Raw genomic sequence first — 22,155 nt, 5'->3', positions numbered from 1 at the left:
CTGGGACTGCGTGGGTTTTCTCCAGGTGCTTCAGTTTCCTCCCACAATCCAAAAGATGTGCAGATCAGGTGAATTGGCCGTGCTAAATTGCCCGTAGTCTTTGGTATATCGGTCAGAACGAAATGGGTCTGGGTGGGTTACTCTTCGGAGGGTTGGTATGGACTTGTTGGGCCGAAGGGCCTGCTTCCACACTGTAGGGAATCTAATCTAATCTAAACATCCTCTTGCATCTAGACCTTTTAGAATTTTCGATTGTTTCTAAGAGATTCCATTCTCATTCTTCTGAACTGGAATGAAAATAATCTTATCTGAGTCAGCCTCTCCTCGTAAGTCAGTCCTGTTATTTCAGGACTCGGTCTGCTAAACCTTTTGCTGCATTTCCTTTACATCAGGACCAACATTCCTCAGATAAGGAAACCAGAACTGCAGGCAATATTCCAGGTGTGGTCTCAAGAAAGCCCTGTATAATTGCAGAAAGAATGACAGTATAAGGGTCTTGAATGGGAATATGCTGAGTCTGTCTTCTTTTGGACAGCTTTATAACTTAAGAGAAAAAACAAAAAAAGACCAGAGCATTTCTCACTGAAACTGTATACTGTGTAAAAGTCGAATATTTTAGACTATTTTTTAAGGTTAGATTTATGGGGTCAACTATTACATGGATACCACTTTTGAAGGGCAAGAGGGCATTCTTAGGGGGGCATTCTTACACAAAATGATGAAGTAATTTTAAAACCTCAACTAGGTGATTCCTGATGAAGGGCTCCGGCCAGAAACGTCAATGTTCCAGCTTCTCCGATGCTGCCTGACCTGCTGTGTTTTTCCAGCAACACACACTCAACTCTGATCTCCAGCATCTGCAGACCTCACTGTCTCCTGTGTGACTGTATTCGAAAGGGGAACTGAGCTGCAGACAAAGGGAGGTTGTCACCTGACTCTGACCTGATGTGTCTTAAACTTGCTGTGAATTGTACATCAAAACACATAATAGCACAAAAAAACCTCATTTCCTCATTGTAACATTGATGTACAGTATAATACCTTGACTTGCAAATGTTGATTTGTTATCTGTGAAGAACTAGGGTGGACCGTTGCACAAGATATATGGAAAATCTTAGATTTTTGTGGCCAAAAATGGGGGTCACTTTTACATGAGATTGATCTTTACTCGAGTATGTATGGTAAATGTACACTCCCCAGTCATTTTTGCCCCTGAAGGCAGCCAGAATACGCTTTGTACAGATTACACCTTCTGAAGAACGTTTTAGGAATTTCATTGGGAAATGCTGCAAATCTTTCTGCCTTTTTCTTTTAAGTTGAAAAATATCCAAGCTTTTCCTCTTTAGGCACCTACTGTTCACACCAATGTATCAAAGGCTGTCTAACAAAGCAGCTGATCCAATGTTGACTATTTTCAAGTTCAGCTGATCTGGAGTAACCTGTGTGAAAGCTCAGTTAAACGTAGGCTTTGCTCAATGGATTTTAATATTCTGCTGGCAGGACTGGCCGATGATTTCATCACAACTAGAATTATGATTCATCTGACTAGGGGTGGGACAGAGCTCAGTGGTTAGCACTGCTGCCTCACCGTGCCAGGGACCGAGGTTCGATTCTAGCCTCAGGGGTGGGGTTTACACATTCTCTGTGTGTTCTGGTGCTCTGGTTCCTTCCATAGTCCAAAGATGTGCACGTTAGTTGGATTGGCCGTGGAAATGGGGGGATGCCCTTAGGTGGGTTGGTGTGGACTTGATGGGCTGAATGGTCTGCTTCCACACTGTAGGGATTCTGTGACTGTGACATATCACAATGTCACTGTAATTGCGATATCCCATCCAACCATTGGCCTTCACATTCCACCTACTCACTGTTGCTTTAGATATTTTGATTAGGTCTCTTATGTTCTCACCCTTTCTGTTTCTATATCTTTTGTCATTTTCTGTGAAAAAAAATTCTGTGAATGTGAAATTGAATATGTAGTGCTTTTCATAATGGTAGGACTTGTCAAAGGGCTTTACACTTGATGTCATACTTTGGAAGTGAAGTAATTGTTGGATCCTAAGAAACATGGTCATTGAGCAGTATACAGCAGGCTATACTATGGGGATCTGATATAGTGATGGTTCCCGGGGGATAATCTTCACCAGGAGATTTCAGTCAATAGTGAGCAGTTTGGTGTAGGAAAGTGCCTAGTGCTATCTTGTTGATTCTTGCTAACTGCAGTTTCATTTTCCCATGGATAATCTTTTTCCCTTATTTTCTTCATCTCCTTAAACTGCTGTCTCAATAGGAGGAGCTGGACACAAACTTGGAATTGATCCAGACCTATCGACTGCACATTTCCCAGGACATCAATCAGGAGAACCTTCATCTCTTTGTCAACTCATACAACAGGTAGAGACATTTCTATGTAAGGTTGTTCTTTTTAGCCTTGGAACTAGCTCTGGAGCAATGCTATTGTTTTTAAAAAGAATGTTAAAATGTTGCCTAGAAAAGGTCAGTTTAATCCTATATTTTGTCTTAGACCAGAGGAAATTCAGGTTCCTTTTTTAAAACATTTATTCATGCATGTACAAATCAAGAAAATGGTGTCCAGCTCAAATCTTTATGACAAGAACAAAGGTTTCATACATTATTGACAGATAACAAGCCTCCATTCGACTGTTGCTACAAATAATAATTTCTAATGAAAAGATTACACTTTTACTCATTCATGTCTATATCCAACAGAGTTTATGTAGAAGACGTTCCAGATTAGTACACCTTGAATATATTATCTAACTGTATTCGAACTAATAAACATGAATATGTTATCTGGTAGCATCATGACATGTTCACATCTCCCAGCTGCAGGAATTACTTGTGATCACAGAGCAACCTCTGCTGATTATTTTTCCTCCCCCATTACACCCTACACTACACTAAGGGGGAAGCTGAATGGTATTACAGGTTGTTCTGCTACAATGCGCGCTTGGTTAATGCAAATTCGCTATAACACAATTGACAAATTGGGGACACTGTTTCTAAAGTGCAAACTTTTAAAACATGTTTTGGCTTTAACGTGATTACATCGCCAACACTTTAAGCGCTGAGTCTAAAGTGCAATTCCTTTCTGCAATGCGGGGTTGCACAAGAACGTAATCGTCACATTATGGAAGAACTACATGTGTCACTGGATTGTTAATCAGCGACTCAGATAATGTTCTGGGAACCCAGTTCGAATCCCACCACAGCAAATGGTGGAATTTGAATGTAATTTAAAAGAATCTGGAATGAAGGGTCTAATGATGATAATGATCATGATCATGAATTCATTGGATTGGTGATTGGTGGATAAACCCAACTGTTTCACTAATGTCCTTTAGGAAAGGAAATTGCCATTTGTAACAGTCTGGAACTACATATGACTCCAGACCTACAGCAATGCAATTAACTCTTAACTGCCCTCTGAGTAATTGACTTCACCTGACAAAGGAGCAGTGCTCCGAAAGCTTGTGATTTCAAATAAACCTGTTGGACTGTAACCTGGTGTCGTGTGACTTCTGACTTTGCAGAATTGAGAGCAGCCAATATTTTGTTGGTGGGGTAAGGTTATATGGAGTGTAGGAGACTTCTACCAAATGCTGATTCCCCCCAGGTAACCAGCAGAATTTAATATAAAATGTGAAATTCAGTCTCGGTAATAGTGACCATTAATCTATTATCAATTGTTATTGAAGTGAAGATTGCAGATACTGGAGATCAGAGTTGAGAGTGTGGTGCTGGAAAAGCCCAGCAGGTCAGGCAGCATCCAAGCAGCAGGAGAATCGACATTTTGGGCATAATATTCCTGATGAAGGACTTATGATCGAAACATCGATTTTCCTGCTTCTCAGATGCTGCCTGACCTGCTGTGCTTTTCCAGCATCAACGCTGAATTGTTATTAAAACCCATCTAGCTGACTGATGAAATTTAGGGATGGAAATCAGCCATCCTAAACTGGTCTGGCTTTCAGATCAACAGCCATGTGATTGACAATTAACTGCCATGTGATTGACAGTTAACTGCCATGTGATTGACAATTAACTGCCATGTGATTGACAATTAACTGCCATGTGATTGACAGTTAACTGCCATGTGATTGACAATTAACTGCCATGTGATTGACAGTTAACTGCCATGTGATTGACAGTTAACTGCCATGTGATTGACAGTTAACTGCTGTCAAGCTACTCTCTTCAAGGACAGTTGAGGTTGAGCTACAGATGCTGGCCTTGTCATCAATGCCCACATCTTATGAAACAATTAAAAAAAAACAGGTTTTCTGTCTTTATTGGTAGCATCCATCCCTGTGCTGGTGCATGTCACAAAATTTATTCCTGACATGGATGGAAAGATTTTGAGGGAACACTGAGCCAAAGTATTGGGTACTTTCTTGTCTGGTCCTGAAAAATAACCTGAGGCAATGTCCTCTGGATACTTGGTTTTCGTTGCAACATGATGATGCAATTGGACTTCAGAGACTTGCTCTGTAGATCCACCTAATGGTGAAAACTTGGGACTGTAATGACACTTAGTATGGCAAAATTAATGAGCAAGTGTTGACCTAGCAGATTACAATATAAAATTCATCACTGAAAGCATGGCCAAAAATTGTAACCAGGAGTAGGGTTTATGAAACTGGAAAGGGTTCAGAAAATATTCAGGGTTGGCGGGTTTGTTCTGTCAGGAGAGGCTGAATAGACTTGGGGCTATTTTCTCTGGCGTGTCATGGGCTGACAGATGACGTTATACAGGTTTCTAAAATCATGAGGGGTATGGATAGGGTGAATAGATTAGATCACCTACAGTGCAGAAACAGGCCCTTCGGCCCAACAAATCCACACCGACCCAAAATTATGCGGGGCATGGATAGGGTAAATAGTCGGGGAGTCCAGAACTGGAGGGCATAGGATTGGGGTAAGAGGGGAAAGATATAAAAGAGACCTACGGGGCAGCTTTTTCACGCAGAGGGTGGTACATGTATGGAATGAGCTGCCAGAGGAAGTGGTGGAGGCCGGTACAATTGCAACATTTAAGAGGCATTTGGATGGGTATATGAATAGGAAGGTTTTGGAGGCATATGTGCCGGGTGCTGGCAGGTGGGACTAGATTGAGTTGGGATATCTGGTTGGCATTGACAGGTTGGACCGAAGGGTCTGTTTCCATGCTGTACATCTCTATATACCTCCAAAGAGTAACCCATCCATTCCCATTCCCCTCTGACTAATGCACCTAACACTATGGGCAATTTAGCTTAGCCAATTTGCCTGACCTCCACATCTTTGGACTGTGGGTAGAAACCCACACAGACGCGGGGAGGATGTGCAAACTCCACAGGATAGTTACCCAAGGCTGGAATCGAACCTGGGGCACTGGTGCTGTGAGGTAGTAGTGCTAACCACTGAGCCACCATGCCACCCCTTTAGTCACATAGTCAAATAGTCAAAGTCTTTTCCCCAGGTAGGGGAGTCCAAAACTAGAGGGTATAGGTTTAAGGTGAAAGGGGAAAGATTTACCAGGGACCTAGGGAGCAACGTTTTCATGTGGAGGGTGGGGTGCGAATAGAATGAGCTGCCAGAGGAAATGGTGGAGCTGGGATGATGGCAATATTTAAAAGGGATCAGGATGGGTATATGAATAGGAAGGGTTTGGAGGGAGATAGACCAAATGCTGGCAAATTGGGACTAGATTAGGTTAGGATATCTGGTCTGCACAGTCAAGTCTGACTGAAAGGTCTGTTTCTGTGCTGTACATCTCTATGACTGTATAACAGGAAGTGGGAAATTTTAAATGTATTTCAAAAAAATCTGTTTATTTAAAAATTTATATAAAGCGCAAGAACAGAAATTGCTGGAGAAAGTCAGCAGGTCTGGCAGCACCTATGGAGAGAAAGCAGTGTTAATGTTTTGAGTCTGGTGACCTTCTTGGTTCTGAAAAAGCATCACTGTACTCAAAATATTTCCTGTGTTTTCTGCCAGGTATGCTGAATTCCTGCTGTAATTTCTGTTTTTGTGCATTTCAGTTCTCTAGCATCTGCAGTTCTTTGTTTTGTGTTAATGATGTCCTTCTCGCTCATTTTTACAGTCGTCGAGACCTGGAGATTGAACGACCCATTCTTGGTGTCAATGAAACTACTGTTAAAACTCTGCAGTGAGTAACTATTAATTAGAGAAATTAAATGTGTACAGTGGAGAGTAAACATTGGCTAATTACTTGTTGACATAACAACAAGTTTCCTTTTAAAGTTTCAACTTCTGTTAGTGCTCCTTTAGGGGCTGTTAATTTGCTTAACGTAATCAAAAAAGTGTGGACAGATATTTATTGGCATTGGTAATGGGTTGTAAAGTTAGGATCTATATATTTGCAAGTAAATCTAAATTCGTGTAAAGCTTGATTTCTGAGCTGCTCCTTCAGAATCTGGCTGGAGTAGTAATTGTCATAAAAAACTTGGTTAAGTTATCCCAGTCAATTATACTTGGAGCTTCAGGGGTACCCACTGCAAACCTGGTCATAGCATGAAAGATGCTGTTTTTCTTCAAGTTTCTCTCTCAATCCATTGTTGATTTTTTTTTCGGCTGTGTAATTAAATCTTGAGAGTCCTTTGTTCATGATATTAAGGTGCCAACTTAGCAACTTTAGTGGTATTTTGCGATTCCACTCAGAGTAACCTCCACACTTTGAACAGAACATAGAACATGGAACATTGCAGCATAGTACAGACCCTTTCAGCCCTCAATGTTGCACTGACCTTTGAAACCAATCTGAAGCCCATCTAGGGAGAGTCAGGAATTCTATTCCAAGAACTATCTGTTCCATCTCAATTGGTTATTTGTCACATAATGCCTAAGGCCAGGAGTCCACTCAATGTAGAAAATGGCGCATCACAACTTTGCTTAATATGCATGATTTGGAGATGCTGGTGTTTGGCTGGGGTGTACAAAGTTAAAAATCACGCAACACCAGGTTATAGTCCGACAGGTTTAACTGGAAGCACTAGCTTTCGGAGACTATCATCTGATAAAGGAGAATCGCTCCGAAAGCTAGTGTGCTTCCAATTAAACCTGTTGGACTATAACCTGGTGTTGTGTGATTTTTAACTTTGCTTAATATATATTTTCTTGTCATCATCCACCTAAGTTTGGGTTCTGTTCTGCCACTGTTTCAGATCAAATTTATCACACCAAGGTTTGGGTGTTTTCCAGTTTTTCGATTCCATTTGGCAGCTTTCCTGCTCTGTATGGTTAAAGATTAAGCTACTGGGCCAGCAGGAGAGAAGGCTAACATAATTGATAGGCAGATCTGCTCTGTAACGACAATTGGATGTGTGTGAAGCACGTGTTATGGCAAAGAAGGAGGCCATTCAGCCCAAGGGCTCTGCAACAGCTTGTCAAATGAGCATCGTGCTAATCTCCTTCTTCCCCATAACCTTGTACATTAGTGTTATCTCTATAATCATCCAATGCCTGCTTCTGTTGGACTTCTGTGATTTTGTCTTTTTGTGTTTTAGCTTTTATAAGTGACTGTAAAGTAACACTCCGTTCCAGGGCTTTGTAGTACAGTTGATAGTGTCCCTACCTCTGAGACAGAAGGCCCAGATTCAAGATAAACCATGATGGTATGTGGAAAGATGAACAAATAGGTTGCTCCAAAATAAACATATTCAGCCCTGTGTTCATCGTTTAAATCATTGTTTGTTATTATTATTGCCCAGTATAGTTAAAGAGGAACACTGTTAATCTGATTGACTGCGTCATGTTAAATTTTAACTTTAGGATTGAACAATCTCTCATAGGCTGTCCATTCCTCCTCTGCAGCTCTGTGCAACTCTGACCTCACTCTCGCCACCTACTGAGCCCTTCAACCACATCTTGATGCCAACACTCTCTCAGCCCTGACCTTTGCTGGCTTCCTGAACTCTATTATCCACAAATGCCAATTCGTTCCAAGTCTCTGCTCCCTGCATCCCGTCCAGCACTGAGCCTTGCTCCTCATAGGCCCCTGTCGTCACTTGCCTCAATTGGTTCCCTGTTCCCCACTGTGTTGAATTCAAGATGCTTCTTCTCTGTCCTTGATGCTCTGCCTCTTCCACCATCATCTCCTATTCATTTGTATTATCCTGCTAGGGAGATGATGGCCTTATGATATTATCATTGGACTGTCAACCCAGAAATCCGGACAATGTTCAGGTGATCCGGGTTCGAATCCCAGCACAGCAGATGGTGGAATTTGAATTCAATTTTTAAAAAAAATTAGGAATCTAATGTTGACCATGAATCCATTGTCAATTATCGGAAAAACCCATCAGATTCACTAATGTCCTTTAGGGAAGGAAATCTGCCATCCTTTACCTGGTCTGACCTACATCTGACTCCAGACCCACAACAATGTGGTTGACTTTGAACTGCCCTCTGGACAATTCAGGCTGGGCAATAAATGCTGACCTAGCCAGCAACGCCCTCATCCCATGAATGAATAAAGAGAAAACAAAAGGTTCTGATTTCGATAGCATCAGTCCTCCTCCTCCAGCTTCAAGCAGTTGGCCATCTTGCCCTCCATATTCCAGAATCCTCTTTGTAAACACAATGTTGCACATTGCCTGACGTGTGTCGGGACATTTCTGTAATATCAAAAGCATTATCGGAGTCTAATTTATTACTTCTTTTAACTGAGACAAAACAGGATCTGTAACATTAGCGTCAGCTCTCAATTCTCCCTTTATGGAGCATCTGTAACAATACGAGTCATTAGGAAATGAAAAGCAATAGGAAACACAAACTCAGTAAACGGCAACGCTTATGAAAGTAGCACCTCAGACTGCTTGCCACACACAATGACAGCTGTGTGTGCACGTTGTTTTCCATTTCAGACGGTTGCCAGTTAATGTTTATGTGATAACACTCTGTTGGCAGTCAAGACCTCAGCATCTCATTAGATTTCTGACCCATTTAGGCTAAATGGTCCCAGGTTCCTGAATGGACGTCTTAGAGCTTTGGTTTTAACAAAGCTCTGAAATAATATTCCAGTTGCTCTTCACTCTCAAGTTGGGAAATTCCCATAATATTTATTCCAGTATCAGTGACTTCTTTGTTTTCCATGTGTTTTGCACAAATGTCTTTGGTCTCAACTAAATTTACAATGTCTCTTGATTTTAACATCCCAGTATTGGCTCCAGTATTCAGATCCATTAAGATGACATGAGGAGTGCAATGGAACTCCAGGTGAAGCAAGTACAGGCCCATGGCTAGAGAAGGACTGTCATGTTCAATGTTTCCTTATTTTTTCACTCTCTTCCTAGGACTTTGTACCTAAGATGGCAATATGAATGGTGACATTGTAAACTTTTCAATCTACTGCTGTGCTTGAGCAGAATTTGTTATAACGCGTGTTTCTTCAACGTGAATTGGCTTTAACGCAATTGAAGAATTTAGACCATTATGTGTAGAACACAAACTTTCCTTGCTCGTATTGACTATAATGCAATTCTGGCCCCATTAATTTAAATGACACAGCTATTGTGCGATTTCCTTCTAAGGCAAGATCGAACCAAAAGGGAACTATCGTGTTATATCAGAACAGACGGTACACATGACATGAAAACATAATTCTAATTCCTTCTGTTTTTCTCCCAGGTGCCCTGCTTTGCTGGTTGTCGGTGATAACTCTCCTGCAGTGGAGGCAGTGGTGAGTGAATCAGTGCCTCATTTATTCATTGCTCGTTCTTCCGATCTGATGTTTTGAATGTGATTAACCCAGAGAATCTTGCGGGTTTCTTATTGCTATTCCCTTCATTTTCAGCAAGCTAGCTGCCTGGGAGTTTGTTCCTTGCTCCAATTTGTTTTGTTATTTTAAATATCAGAATACTCATGCACATGCCACTGTAACATGGCCAAGGGTTTATTGAGATGCCATATTAGACAATGTGGTCTGTGTGATAAGGTACAGCGTACTGTGCAGCTCCACTGTGAGAATAGCATGCTATGGATCATTAACTACTTCCACACCTTGGAACTCTGCTTTCCATGCATATGCTCAGTAGATCTACACATCAAAGGTACATAGAATCTCAGAACACCTACAGTATGGCAGCAGGCCATTCAGCCCATTCACACCGACTCTCTGAAAAGCATCCCACCTAGACCCAATCCCCCCTACCTTATCCCTGTAACTTCACATTTCCCATACTAATCCACCTAACCTGCACATCTCTGGACTGTGGGAGGAAACTGGAGCACCCGGAGGAAACCCACACAGACACGGGGATAATGTGCAAACTTCACACAGTCGCCCAAGGGTGGGATTGAACTCAGGTCCCTGGCACTGTGAGGCAGCAGTGCTAACCATTGAGCCACTGTGCCGCCCAAGGGAAGTGACATCAGAGTAACAAAGTGGAGTCAGTAAGATATATTAAACTCCTCTAATCACTCTGTTACCATGGTTACATTGCCCTCGTAAACTTCATGGTCCTAGTTCTCTCACAGATTCTTCAGGTCATTCTATTCTAATAAATCTGTGAAGAGATTCCCAATGTGATAGACCAGCAGGTCTATCTGATCTGATGAGATAACATTTACTTTATATCCAATGTTACGTGGAAAGTTATTTGAACTCATTGTGTTGCTCGCTGACAGGAAGAGACAGGGTAGATAGAGGTAAACTATTTCCGCTGTTCAGGGATTCTAGAATTAGGAAGCATGGTCTAAGAATTAGGATGAGACCATTTAGGAGAAATTTTAGGAAGCACTTCTACATGCGAAGGTTGGGAGAAGTTTGGAACTTACTTCCACAAATGGCAGTGGATGCTGGATCAGTTCTTAATTTTAAATCTGAAATAGGTTTTTTTTTGTTAAGGAAAGGGATGTGGGCCAAGGGCAGGTGTATGGAGATAGGCCATAGATCAGCCATGATCTCACTGAAAGGTGGAACAGGCTCAAGGGGCTGAATGACCTACTCCTGTTCCTATGTCTGTCAAGAAGCCCAGAGCATCGAGTACTTTGGCCTTTTTATTCCGCACGTGTGTCTTTTTAAAATTCAAGTTTGGTACATGACAGAATCTCTTGCTTAACATGTCCGTAGCTCTGAAGAAGGGTATGAAATGTGCAGCACCATCAGAGTTTGGTCTCAACGTTTCTTCCTAACTCCTGCAACAGTTCATAGAATCCCAACAGTGTGGACGTAGGCCATTTGGCCCAACTGGCCCTCCGAATAGCATCCCAACCAGGTCCATTCCCATTATGACTAACCCACCTAGTCTGCACATCCCTGGACACTATAGGCAATTTAGCATGGCCAATCCACTCTAACCTGCACATCTTTAGACTGTGGGAAGAATCCAGAGCAGCAGGGGGAAACCTCATGCAAACACAGGGAGAATGTGCAAACTCCACACAGGCAGTCACCCGAGGCTGGAATTGAACCTGGGACCCTTGGTGCTGTGAGGCAGCAGTGCTAACCACTGAGCCACCCAGTTCCAGTTTCATTATAAAGAGGATGTCGAAGCACTGGAGGAAGTGCAAAAAGGATTTGCAAGGATGAAATCAGAACTGTGAAGTTATAAACATCAGGAAAGATTCAACGGGCTGTGGTGCTTTTCCTTTGAAAAGTGCAAAGAAATAACCTAATGAAGTGAAGCAGTCTTGATAGAGTCAACATAAGGAAGATATTTCCACATTTTCTTTTATGGGATGTGGTCATTTTCTTTTGCAAATCCAACATTTGTTGCCTTCTCCCTAATTGTCCTTGAACTGAGCATTTCCTTGAGCAGCTAAGAGTTGACCACATTGCTAGTTATCTGTTGGCCAGACCAAGTAAAGATGACAGATTTCCTTCTCCAAGAGGCATTAGTGAACCAGAAGGGTTTTTTTCCAGCTGTTATTGGTGAGTATCATTGTCATCATCACAGAGATTAGCTTTCAATTCTATATTTATTATATGGAATTTATATTCCACCAGTTACAGTGGGATTATGAACCATTGACTCCAATGTGCCCCAGGTCAGTAGCCCAGTGATGTTACCACTCTGCCACCATCTAACTTTGTTTTTTTAAAGCACTTACAGTTGAGGAAGAAATATAACAAAAGGAGAGTGCTAGAATAGGTTGGAGGATAGAACTGAATATGTAGTATAGGTAATTAAAAAATCAATAAATGGTAACAGCAGAACTAGATGTGCATTTGAAGAAAGTGCATATGATGAGGTGATGCTTCTGACACACTTGCTATTATAATGATTTGAAGCTTTGTAAGTTTCACTTCCACAATGGCAGAGCACCTATAATGACAGGCAGTATAGGGTTTGGAGCAGTAAGTATTCCAGTCACTAACAAACGGTGCACTATAAGTGGTGTTCATCGATTATATATAGACTATATATATCCTTAATGGAGACCGTATTGCAATCCCCTGTGATCTGCAATTGTGATGTCTCAGATGCAACTACAGGTTGCTGTTGCTAATCCTGTCCTGCTTTTTCCATTTCACTTCAGGTGGAGTGCAATTCCAGACTAAATCCAACCAACACAACACTGCTGAAGGTGAGATTTCCCTCAAGTCCTGCAGGGCTTTCTTCTGCGTGTGTTCAGTGTATTAGAGCATTACACAAATGTAGAATAATTGAAAATAAGCAAATTCATCAAGATCTTCCTCTGATGAGAACATTTCCACCAGGCAACAATAAGTTTGATTTTGCCTGATCAGTATTCAGTCCTACTGTGTAAGTTCACTTAGCGAATATCCCCGTCTCTGACTTAATGGCACGGAAACACCAATGAAGAACAAGCTGAGAGCATTGTCAGGGCTTGCATCCCTGAGGAATTTCTGTGGGGATGTCCTGTGGGGATGGGCCTCCACCAAGCTTCCTGTACGTCAGACAAGATTTCAGTCACGGGGGATTTTCCCATCTGCCTCAGTTTTTCAAGCTCTTCTTATCTGCATAGTCAATCAAATACTTACCTAATCCAGATTAATAATCATAGTAGGTGAAATAACACGGTTTGCCTATCGTCCTGGGTGCTCCCTTTACATTTCTTTACATCCTGCAGTAGGATTGTTGAATTGCCAAGTGACTGGAATGTTCTTGATCATTAAGAGATGGGACAGTAATATACAGCAACAGTTCAAATACTTGTCATGTCTTGCTTTTGATCTGCTGGAAAGACTAGAATCAGGTTGGACTTTTTCAGTAATGTATGGTTTCTTCCTTGACAGATGGCAGATTGTGGAGGACTTCCACAGGTTGTTCAAGTAAGTAGAGTTAATTCTGCCTCTTGCTTACCTTCTCTGGGCTTGTTCACTGTTTGTTGAAATCAGATTCTAAGCTGCCTGGGGTGAACATTTCTGATCGCGGCCCATTTGGGATGGACATCTGGATTTTGTTTGTAGGTTCTGGTACTTCTGTTTCTCACCCCACTGTTGAACAGGAATAAAAGGTACAAGTAAAGTCACCATTATCCTACTGGACCACAGGGCGGTCTCTCATTGGACAGAGAAAACTGGTAGTGGTTGAACCTGAGGGTCTCTGCACCTCAGGAGAGGGGAAAGAGATTAAGAAGGCGAATCCTTGATGGGAACCTCAGCTGGTGTGGGAATTGAACCATGCTGTTCACATTACTAACCAGCTGAGCTAACATTTCAGCAGTTATACCTCAATGTTTGAGAGTGAGTCCGTTCGAGATATTAAACGCAAATCAGTGCAGCTTGATAAGTACTGTCCTTTATTGAAAGCAATATTTAATCTCTCAAACAACTGTTGATTTTTCTTTTAATTTCTTCTTTTCCAATCAATTTGTTTTGCTTAGCTTTTAACTGGTGTGGTTGTAGCTGATGAATGCAGTTCTATCTCATGTGATTTCCCTCATGTGATTGATAATTAGGGATATATTAATGAGATTGATAAAATATAGACACATCTTGTCTCATGAGACAACTGATGGGTTCCTCTTAGTGGGCAACATTGCAGGCTGGGTCCTGTCCTTTGATCTCCTGTGGGTGGACTCAGATTGGCAGACACCTTAAATCTGAGTGAGGAATGCTCAAAGGAACAGAAGGAAAGAGGGGGAAAGAAACCAGATCAGAACAAAAACGTCTCCCTGGTGAATATCCACATAGGGTTGAAGTTTGTGAGAGAATGTGAATCCTTTTTTAGAAAAGGCATTGTGACCAAAATATGGTTTCACTTGCCATTACATAGAGAACTCTTCTGAAAACTTGGTTGCTTATTGGTCCATGTTTGGTTTGGAGTGGGGCCATGGGGAGAAAGTTTTCTCCACTGGTGCTCTTTCATAGAAAGAAGGTCTGATTGCTTGTAGTTGCCCAGAGGTAGAGCTCTGCAAAGGGCTCGGAGCAAGGGTGCGGAATGCTGAAGGGTTACCTACCTTTTCAGTTGTCTCTCCTTTCCAGTAAGGAGCTGCCTGCAAGCCAGCATACTTTCTTACACAACATACACGTGGCTAAAAGGAAGCAAAGAGTTGAAGCTTTTAATCTTGCACTCATCAGAACTCGAATGCAAGAGACAGAGTTGAGAAGGGAGGCCATTTTATATATCATGAGAAGAAGATGCTGATTGGCTGCACTATCATTGACGTGGAGATACTGCAAGAACAGTTAACTGTCAATCTTAATTCTCAGACCAGGCAGGCAAGATTCTGATTGATCAGGGGTTTAGAGTCATAGAGATGTACAGCATGGTAACAGACCCTTTGGTCCAACCTGTCCATGCCGACCAGATATCCCAACTCAATCTAGTCCCACCTGCCAGCACCCGGCCCGTATCCCTCCAAACCCTTCCTATTCATATACCCATCCAAATGCCTCTTAAATGTTGCAATTGTACCAGCCTCCACCACTTCCTCTGCCAGCTCATTCCATAAACGTACCACCCTCTGTGTGAAAAAGCTGCTCTTTAGGTCTCTTTTATATCTTTCCCCTCTCACCTTAAACCTATGCCCTCTAGTTCTGGACTCCCCGACCCCAGGGAAAAGACTTTGTCTATTTATCCAACCATGCCCCTCATAATTTTGTAAACCTCTATAAGGTCACCCATCAGCCTCCAACGCTCCAGGGAAAACAGCCCCAGCCTGTTCAGCCTCTCCCTGTAGCTCAAATCCTCCAACCCTGGCAACATCCTTGTAAATCTTTTCTGAACCCTTTCAAGTTTCACAACATCTTTCCGATAGGAAGGAGACCAGAATTGCACGCAATATTCCAACAGTGGCCTAACCAATGTCCTGTACAGCCGCAACATGACCTCCCAACTCCTGTGCTCAATACTCTGACCAATAAAGGAAAGCATACCAAACGCCTTCTTCACTATCCTATCTACCTGTGGCTCCACTTTCAAGGAGCTATGAACCTGCACTCCAAGGTCTCTTTCTTCAGCAACACTCCCTAGGACCTTACCATTAAGTGTGTAAGTCCTGCTAAGATTTGCTTTCCCAAAATGCAGCACCTCGCATTTATCTGAATTAAACTCCATCTGCCACTTCTCAGCCCATTGGCCCATCTGGTCCAGATCCTGTTGTCATCTGAGATAACCCTCTTCGCTGTCCACTACACCTCCAATTTTGGTGTCATCTGCAAACTTACTAACTATACCTCTTATGCTCACATCCAAATCATTAATGTAAATGACAAAAAGTAGAGGGCCCAGCACCGATCCTTGTGGCACTCCACTGGTCACAGGCCTCCAGTCTGAAAAACAACTCTCCACCACCACCCTCTGTCTTCTACCTTTGAGCCAGTTCTGTATCCAAATGACTGGTACTTCCTGTATTCCGTGAGATCTAACCTTGCTAATCAGTCTCCCATGGGGAACCTTGTCGAACGCCTTACTGAAGTCCATATAGATCATATCTACCCCTCTGCCCTCATCAATCGTCTTTGTTACTTCTTCAAAAAACTCAATCAAGTTTGTGAGACATGATTTCCCATGCACAAAGCCATGTTGACTATCCCGAATCAGTCCTTGCCTTTCGAAATACAAGTACATCCTGTCCCTCAGGATTCCCTCCAACAACTTGCCCACCACTGAGGTCAGGCTCACCAGTCTATAGTTCCCTGGCTTATCTTTACCACCCTTCTTAAACAGTGGCACCACATTAGCCAACCTCCAGTCTTCCGGCACCTCACCTGTGACTATCGATGATACAAAGATCTCAGCAAGAGGCCAAGCAATCACTTCTCTCGCTTCCCACAGAGTTCTCAGGTACACCTGATCAGGTCCTGGGGATTTATCCACCTTTAACCGTTTCGAGACATCCAGCACTTCCTCCTCTGTAATATGGACATTTTAGATTAGATTAGATTACATTACAGTGTGGAAACAGGCCCTTCGGCCCAACAAGTCCACACCGACCCGCCGAAGCACAACCCACACATACCCCTACATTTACCCCTTACCTAACATACAGGCAATTTAGCATGGCCAATTCACCTGACCTGCACATCTTTGGACTGTGGGAGGAAACCCACGCAGACACGGGAAGAACGTGCAAACTCCACACAGTCAGTCGCCTGAGGGGGGAATTGAACCCGGGTCTCCGGCGCTGTGAGGCAGCAGTGCAACCACTGTGCTACCGTGCCGCCCACCTATTGCAAGATGTCACCATCTATTTCCCTACAGTCTATATCTTCCATATCCTTTTCCACAGTAAATGCTGATGCAAAATACTAATTTAGTATCTCCCCCATTTTCTGTGGCTCCACACAAAGGCCATCTTGCAGATCTTTGAGGGGCCCTATTCTCTCCCTAGTTACCCTTTTGTCCTTAATATATTTGTAAAAACCCTTTGGATTCTCCTTTGCCAAAGCTATCTCATGTCCCCATTTTGCCCTTCAGATTTCCCTCTTAAATATACTCCTACTTCTTTTATACTCTTCTAAGGGTTCACTCGATCTATCCTGTCTATACCTGACATATGCTTCCTTCTTTTTCTTAACCAAACCCTCAATTTCTTTAGTCATCCAACATTCCCTATACCTACCAGCCTTCCCTTTCACCCTGACAGGAATATACTTTCTCTGGATTCTTGTTATCTCATTTCTGAAGGCTTCCCATTTTCCAGCCATCCCTTTTACCTGCGAACATCTGCCTCCAATTGGCTTTCGAAAGTTCTTGCCGAATACCGTCAAAATTGGCCTTTCTCCAGTTTAGAACTTCAACTTTTAGATCTGGTCTATCCTTTTCCATTAGTATTTTAAAACAAATAGAATTATGGTCGCTGGCCCCAAAGTGCTCCCCCACTGACACCTCAGTCACCTGTTTGCCATGGGGATGCAGCAGAGTTTGGCTTTATTTTTAACAAGGTGCAATGCATGTACAAATTCCTTTTGCCCCCTTAAAGTAGGAGTCCTGTGTGTATATGTGTATAGCTTTCTAGTATTGTACCTTTTTTCAGTCAAGTACGTAGGGAGCCAACCAAGTACTGCTGTATCTCTATGGCAACAACCTGACCAATCCAAAACTACCTGCGTGTTCTGAGAATTAAGATTGACAGGTATCTGTTCTTGCTGTACCTTCATGCCAGTGATGGCCCAGCTAATCTCATGTTGTGTTTGTGAGATTGTACACCACCCATATAGAATTGTGCAAGGTCTCTCAAACTCCCATCGCAAAATACTGTGAAAAATCTCTAAAGGACTGACCACAGTCTCTTAATTTGTAATGCATGGGAATTTTGTTTGAGCACAGGCTGAATTTATTTGCTTGGCCACATGTGCATAAGGTAACTGAAAGGGGCAACTTGCAAGTGAACACTTGGTTCTGCAAGCAGCGTGTTGCATGGCTTAGAGGGGGTGTCAGGTCCCACACACTGAAATGAGCAGACTGCACTTAATGCTAAACAGCTAGAAGTGATGTTGCTCCACGATTCTTTATCAAACTAATAGCTTCTTGTTTTCCTGACTGTTTTCCAGCCAGTGCTCCTTGCCTGCCTCCTTCCCCGAGGAGATGCTGTCGGGGAGCCATGCTTTACTACTGGCTCCAATCATCATCAATTCATCGAATCCCTTCATAATGCAAAGAGGCCATTTGGTCCATCGAGTCTGCACCGACCCTCCAAACAGCATCCCAGCTAGTACCAGCACCCTACCCTATAACCCCATGACCCTACATTCACCATGGCTAATCCATGTATCCTGCACATAAGCTCATAAGGAGCAGAATCAGGCCATTCAGCCCATCAAGTCTGCTCCGCCATTTGATCATGGCTGATACATTCATCACTCCCATTTTCCTGCCTTCTCCCCATACCCCTTCAACCCATTAGCAATTAACATTATGTCTAACTCCTCCTTAAATTTACTCACTTGTCCCAGCATCCACTGTACTTTGGGGTCGCAAATTCCACAGATTCACAACCCTTTGGGAGACGTCGTTTCTCCTCAACTCTGTTTTAAATTTGCCACCCCTTATCCTAAGACTAGGACCTCTTGTCCTAAAATACCCCACAAGACGGGGAAATCCACTCCATGTCTATTTTGACCACACCTTTTATCGTCTTGAATACTTCAATTTGATCTCCCCTCATTCTTTGATGATGTGGGAGGAAACCCACACAGACACGTGAGTAAGGTGAAAACTCACATGGACCGTGCCCCAAGGCTGGAATCGAACCTGGGTCCCTGGTGCTGTGAGGCAGTAGTGCTAACCACTGAACCACCGAACCACCATCATTCATGATGGGGGGAGAAGCTATTTGGCACATTGTGTCTGGACTAGCACAGTGCACGTCAAAGCAATGATGGAGCCTTGTTTGGAAAGCGGATGGGGTGAAGGGAGAGGGGGTGGGAGGGAGGAGGGGAAAGGAGGAAGGGGGCAAAACTAAGTATGATGATTTAATGATTGTCTGTCTGTGTGTGTTTGCACCCTAGCCTGGAAAGCTGACCGAAGCCTTCAAGTACTTTGTGCAGGGAATGGGTTACAGTAAGTACAACCTCCTGAACCTCAAAGCTGCGATATTCAGTGATTTGTTTTTCAAGCCTGCATTTAGCTATTGTTGGTTCAACGATGGAGAAAGCTGCTTGTTATCCTTGTTACTGCACAAGACATTTTGACTTAATGCAGGAATTTCCGACTGGACGGACCCAGGAATCTGGCGGGGTGGGTCATCCTTCAGAATGGAGAATTGGAAAGTGTAGATTTGTTTGGGCAGTTTCCCTGGGTTTCAGTGTTTTGAAGCAGGTTTAACAGTGGACATCTGAGACCCTTATAGCCCTAAGGGTGCCCTTGTGCGGGAACCATTTGGAATCTCCTGTGCTGTTTCCATAGTAACTGTCCACATGTAACTTTTTAGTTTTATTCAGGGTGACAAGGCTTCACATCCCCCACAGGGCAGATCTGTACAGTGTGAGCTTGACATAATTTATTGAATTGATTTCATGAAAGCGCTATATGCCTGTAACTGGTGGAACTTTCAGATTACCATTTCAACTCTGGATACAAAAACATTCAGTCCTGAAGCACTTCAATTTGCATTTGTTTGGAATTAAACCTTGCACTACAGGATGGAGTAATTCAGCCCTGATGGTCTGGCCAGCCCTCATTCTGAACACAAATCAGAATAAATCTTTCTAGCAGACCCTTCTAATCTTGTCTCTCACAGATACTTATCTGTGTTCTTCTTAAATGAATCTATCATTTCAACAATACTCTTCAGGTATCATATTCCACTCTAACCATCCTCTGAAAGACCTTTCTCCTGAACTCCTGTTTCGTGGGAAGCCCCCGTTTCGTCTTGATCCTATTTATAGGCTATCAAATCCTTGCAGCATTTTCAAGATATTTCTTCATCAGTTTTTGTTTGTTTTGTATCTTCATATATTTTCCCCTCCCCCCTTCCTCTCTTCCTCTTCCCCTCTGCCCCTTCTCTTCCTTCCCTTCCTCCCCTTCCCCACTTCCCCCTGCCCCTTCCCCTCCTGTCCCTTCCCCCTGCCCCTTCCCTTCCTTCTCTTCCTCCCCTTCCCCTCTTCTCCCTGCCCCTTCCCCTCCTCCCACTCTCCACTCTCCTCCTCCTCTTCCCCTCTGCCCTTTCCCTTCCTTCCCCTCTTCTCCCTGCCCCTTCCCCTCCTCCCACTCTCCTCCTCCTCTTCCCCTCTGCCCTTTCCCTTCCTTCCCCTCTTCTCCCTACCCCTTCCCCTCCTCCCACTCCCCTACTCCTCTTCCCCTCCGCCCTTTCCCTTCCTTCCCTTCTTCCCCTTCCCCTCCTCCCCCTTCCCCTCCTTCCCCTTCCTCTTCTCCCCTTCCCATCCTCCCCTTCCCAACCTCCCCTTCCCCTCCTGCCCCCTTCCTCCCATCCCCTCCTACACCCTTCCTCCCCCTCCCCTCCCAATCCCCTTCTCCTCCCCTATCCCTACCATCGTCCCCCTTCCTTCCTTCTCCTCCTCCCCCACCCCTGCTCTACCTTTCTCCCCTCCCCTTCACCCTTTCCCTCCTCTCCCTCCTTCCTCCCCTCCCCATCCTCCTCCCCTTCCCCTCCTCCCTGCTTCCCCCCCCCCTTCCTGCCCCCGCCTCTTCTCTCCTTCTCCTCTCCCCTTTCTCCTCTCCCTTGCTCCTCCCTCCTCCTCCTCCCACTCCCCTTTCCCCTCTCCCTGTCACTCCTTCCTTCCCTTCCTTCCTCTCCTCACCCATCCCCTTCTCCCGCCACTTCCCCACCCCCTCTGGTTTGCCCTTGTAAAAATTATATTTTTCGGCCCTCCAGTGTTTTGATATCCGTTGTGTTTATTTCACATCAAAGTAAGGCGCTCATGATTTCCTGAGATTCACTTCCTTTGCACTGCCTGATGGGTCATGGAATCAGACTTGGGATAACCATCAGTGTTTCTTACAGCACCATACACTGTCAATCTGCCCAGATTATGTGTTGCCTTTTTCTCAATCTGCTCAGTGGTTCCTTGGGCTACTCTGAGCAGGGTTAAGTACCCCACCTTGGGAAGGCCTGTAGGGGCTGCAGTGTAGGCTTACCATGGTGAGACCTCCACTTCAATGGTTTAATTAGGAAGAACAATTACACAAAATGGGTTTATATTCCCTCGAATTTAGAAGGTTCAAAATCATGGTTTTGATTTCATTTTTTTAGGATATTATGAAAACAGATGCAAAGTTTTTCCATCGTCTAGAACAAGATACATGCCTTTAAAAGAAATGAGAACAAATTGGTCATAGAATCCCGACAGAGTGGAAGCAGGCCATTCGGCCCACACAAACCCCTCCTATCAATCCCCGCAATCAGATTAGATTACTTACAGTGTGGAAACAGGCCCTTCGGCCCAACAAGTCCACACTGACCCGCCGAAGTGCACCCACCCAGACCCATTCCCCTACGTTTACCTCTGCACCTAACACTATAGGCAACTTAGCACGGCCAATTCACCTAACCTGCGCGTTTTTGGACTGTGGGAGGAAACCCACGGGGAGAATGTGCAAACTCCACACAGTCGCCTGAGACAAATATTGAAGTCGGGTCTCTGGCGCTGTGAGGCAGCAGTGCTAACCACTGTGCCACCCTGTAATCCTGCATTTCCTGTGGCTAATCCACCTAACCTGCATATTACGTGTAATTTAGCACAGCCAGTTCACCTAACCAGCATTTTTTGGACTGTGGGAGGAAGCCCACACAGACTTGGGGAGAGCGTGCAAACTCCGCACAGTCAGTCACCCAAGGGTGGGATTGAACCCAGGTCCCTGGTCTTATGAGGCAGCAGTGCTGACCACTGAGCCTCCGTGCTGCCCTTTTCAAAAGTGAAATTAAGGGAAACTGTTCTATATGCAAAGGGTAGTAGATGTTTGGAACCCTGTTCTACAAATGGCCATTAGTGCTAGATCATATGTTAACAAAAGACTTACAAATTCTAATTTTAAAATAAGCAAAGAAGTTAGCAGGTAGAGAGCAAAGGCAACAGTCAGAACAGGTTCAAAGCACTAAAGTATGTTCCTTCTCCTTCTGTGATTTTATATCTTCTGTTGCTGGCTCATTTAAGTTTATAATTTGTGTTCGACAGACGTTTCTGTATAGCCCCTTAGTGTTTCTGTGTGGTGTTGTCAATTCTGAATGGTGAACCGTGAGATAATAAACCAATATTGTACACAGGCCTCTTTACCCCTGTCTGACCCAGGGGTCCTGGAGCTTGCTGCACTTTTATTACAG

General features: G+C 43.7%; 1 protein-coding gene across 3 annotated transcripts in view; it reads left to right on the top strand.

The window, feature by feature from the left end:
- Nucleotides 1-22,155, top strand: part of LOC140462881 (protein NDRG3-like) — a 131,121-nt gene that overhangs the window by 94,587 nt on the left and 14,379 nt on the right. For all 3 annotated transcript variants that reach the window (XM_072556301.1, XM_072556299.1, XM_072556302.1), the window contains 6 exons: nucleotides 2,288-2,391; nucleotides 6,104-6,169; nucleotides 9,649-9,700; nucleotides 12,502-12,549; nucleotides 13,223-13,258; nucleotides 18,884-18,935. In XM_072556301.1, the coding sequence (XP_072412402.1) occupies nucleotides 2,288-2,391; nucleotides 6,104-6,169; nucleotides 9,649-9,700; nucleotides 12,502-12,549; nucleotides 13,223-13,258; nucleotides 18,884-18,935 (358 nt within the window). The remainder of the gene's footprint in view (nucleotides 1-2,287; nucleotides 2,392-6,103; nucleotides 6,170-9,648; nucleotides 9,701-12,501; nucleotides 12,550-13,222; nucleotides 13,259-18,883; nucleotides 18,936-22,155) is intronic.

Source organism: Chiloscyllium punctatum, chromosome 37, assembly GCF_047496795.1.
Source record: "Chiloscyllium punctatum isolate Juve2018m chromosome 37, sChiPun1.3, whole genome shotgun sequence".
Classification (NCBI taxonomy): domain Eukaryota; kingdom Metazoa; phylum Chordata; class Chondrichthyes; order Orectolobiformes; family Hemiscylliidae; genus Chiloscyllium; species Chiloscyllium punctatum.
This window is presented reverse-complemented; position numbering and strand designations above follow the sequence as displayed.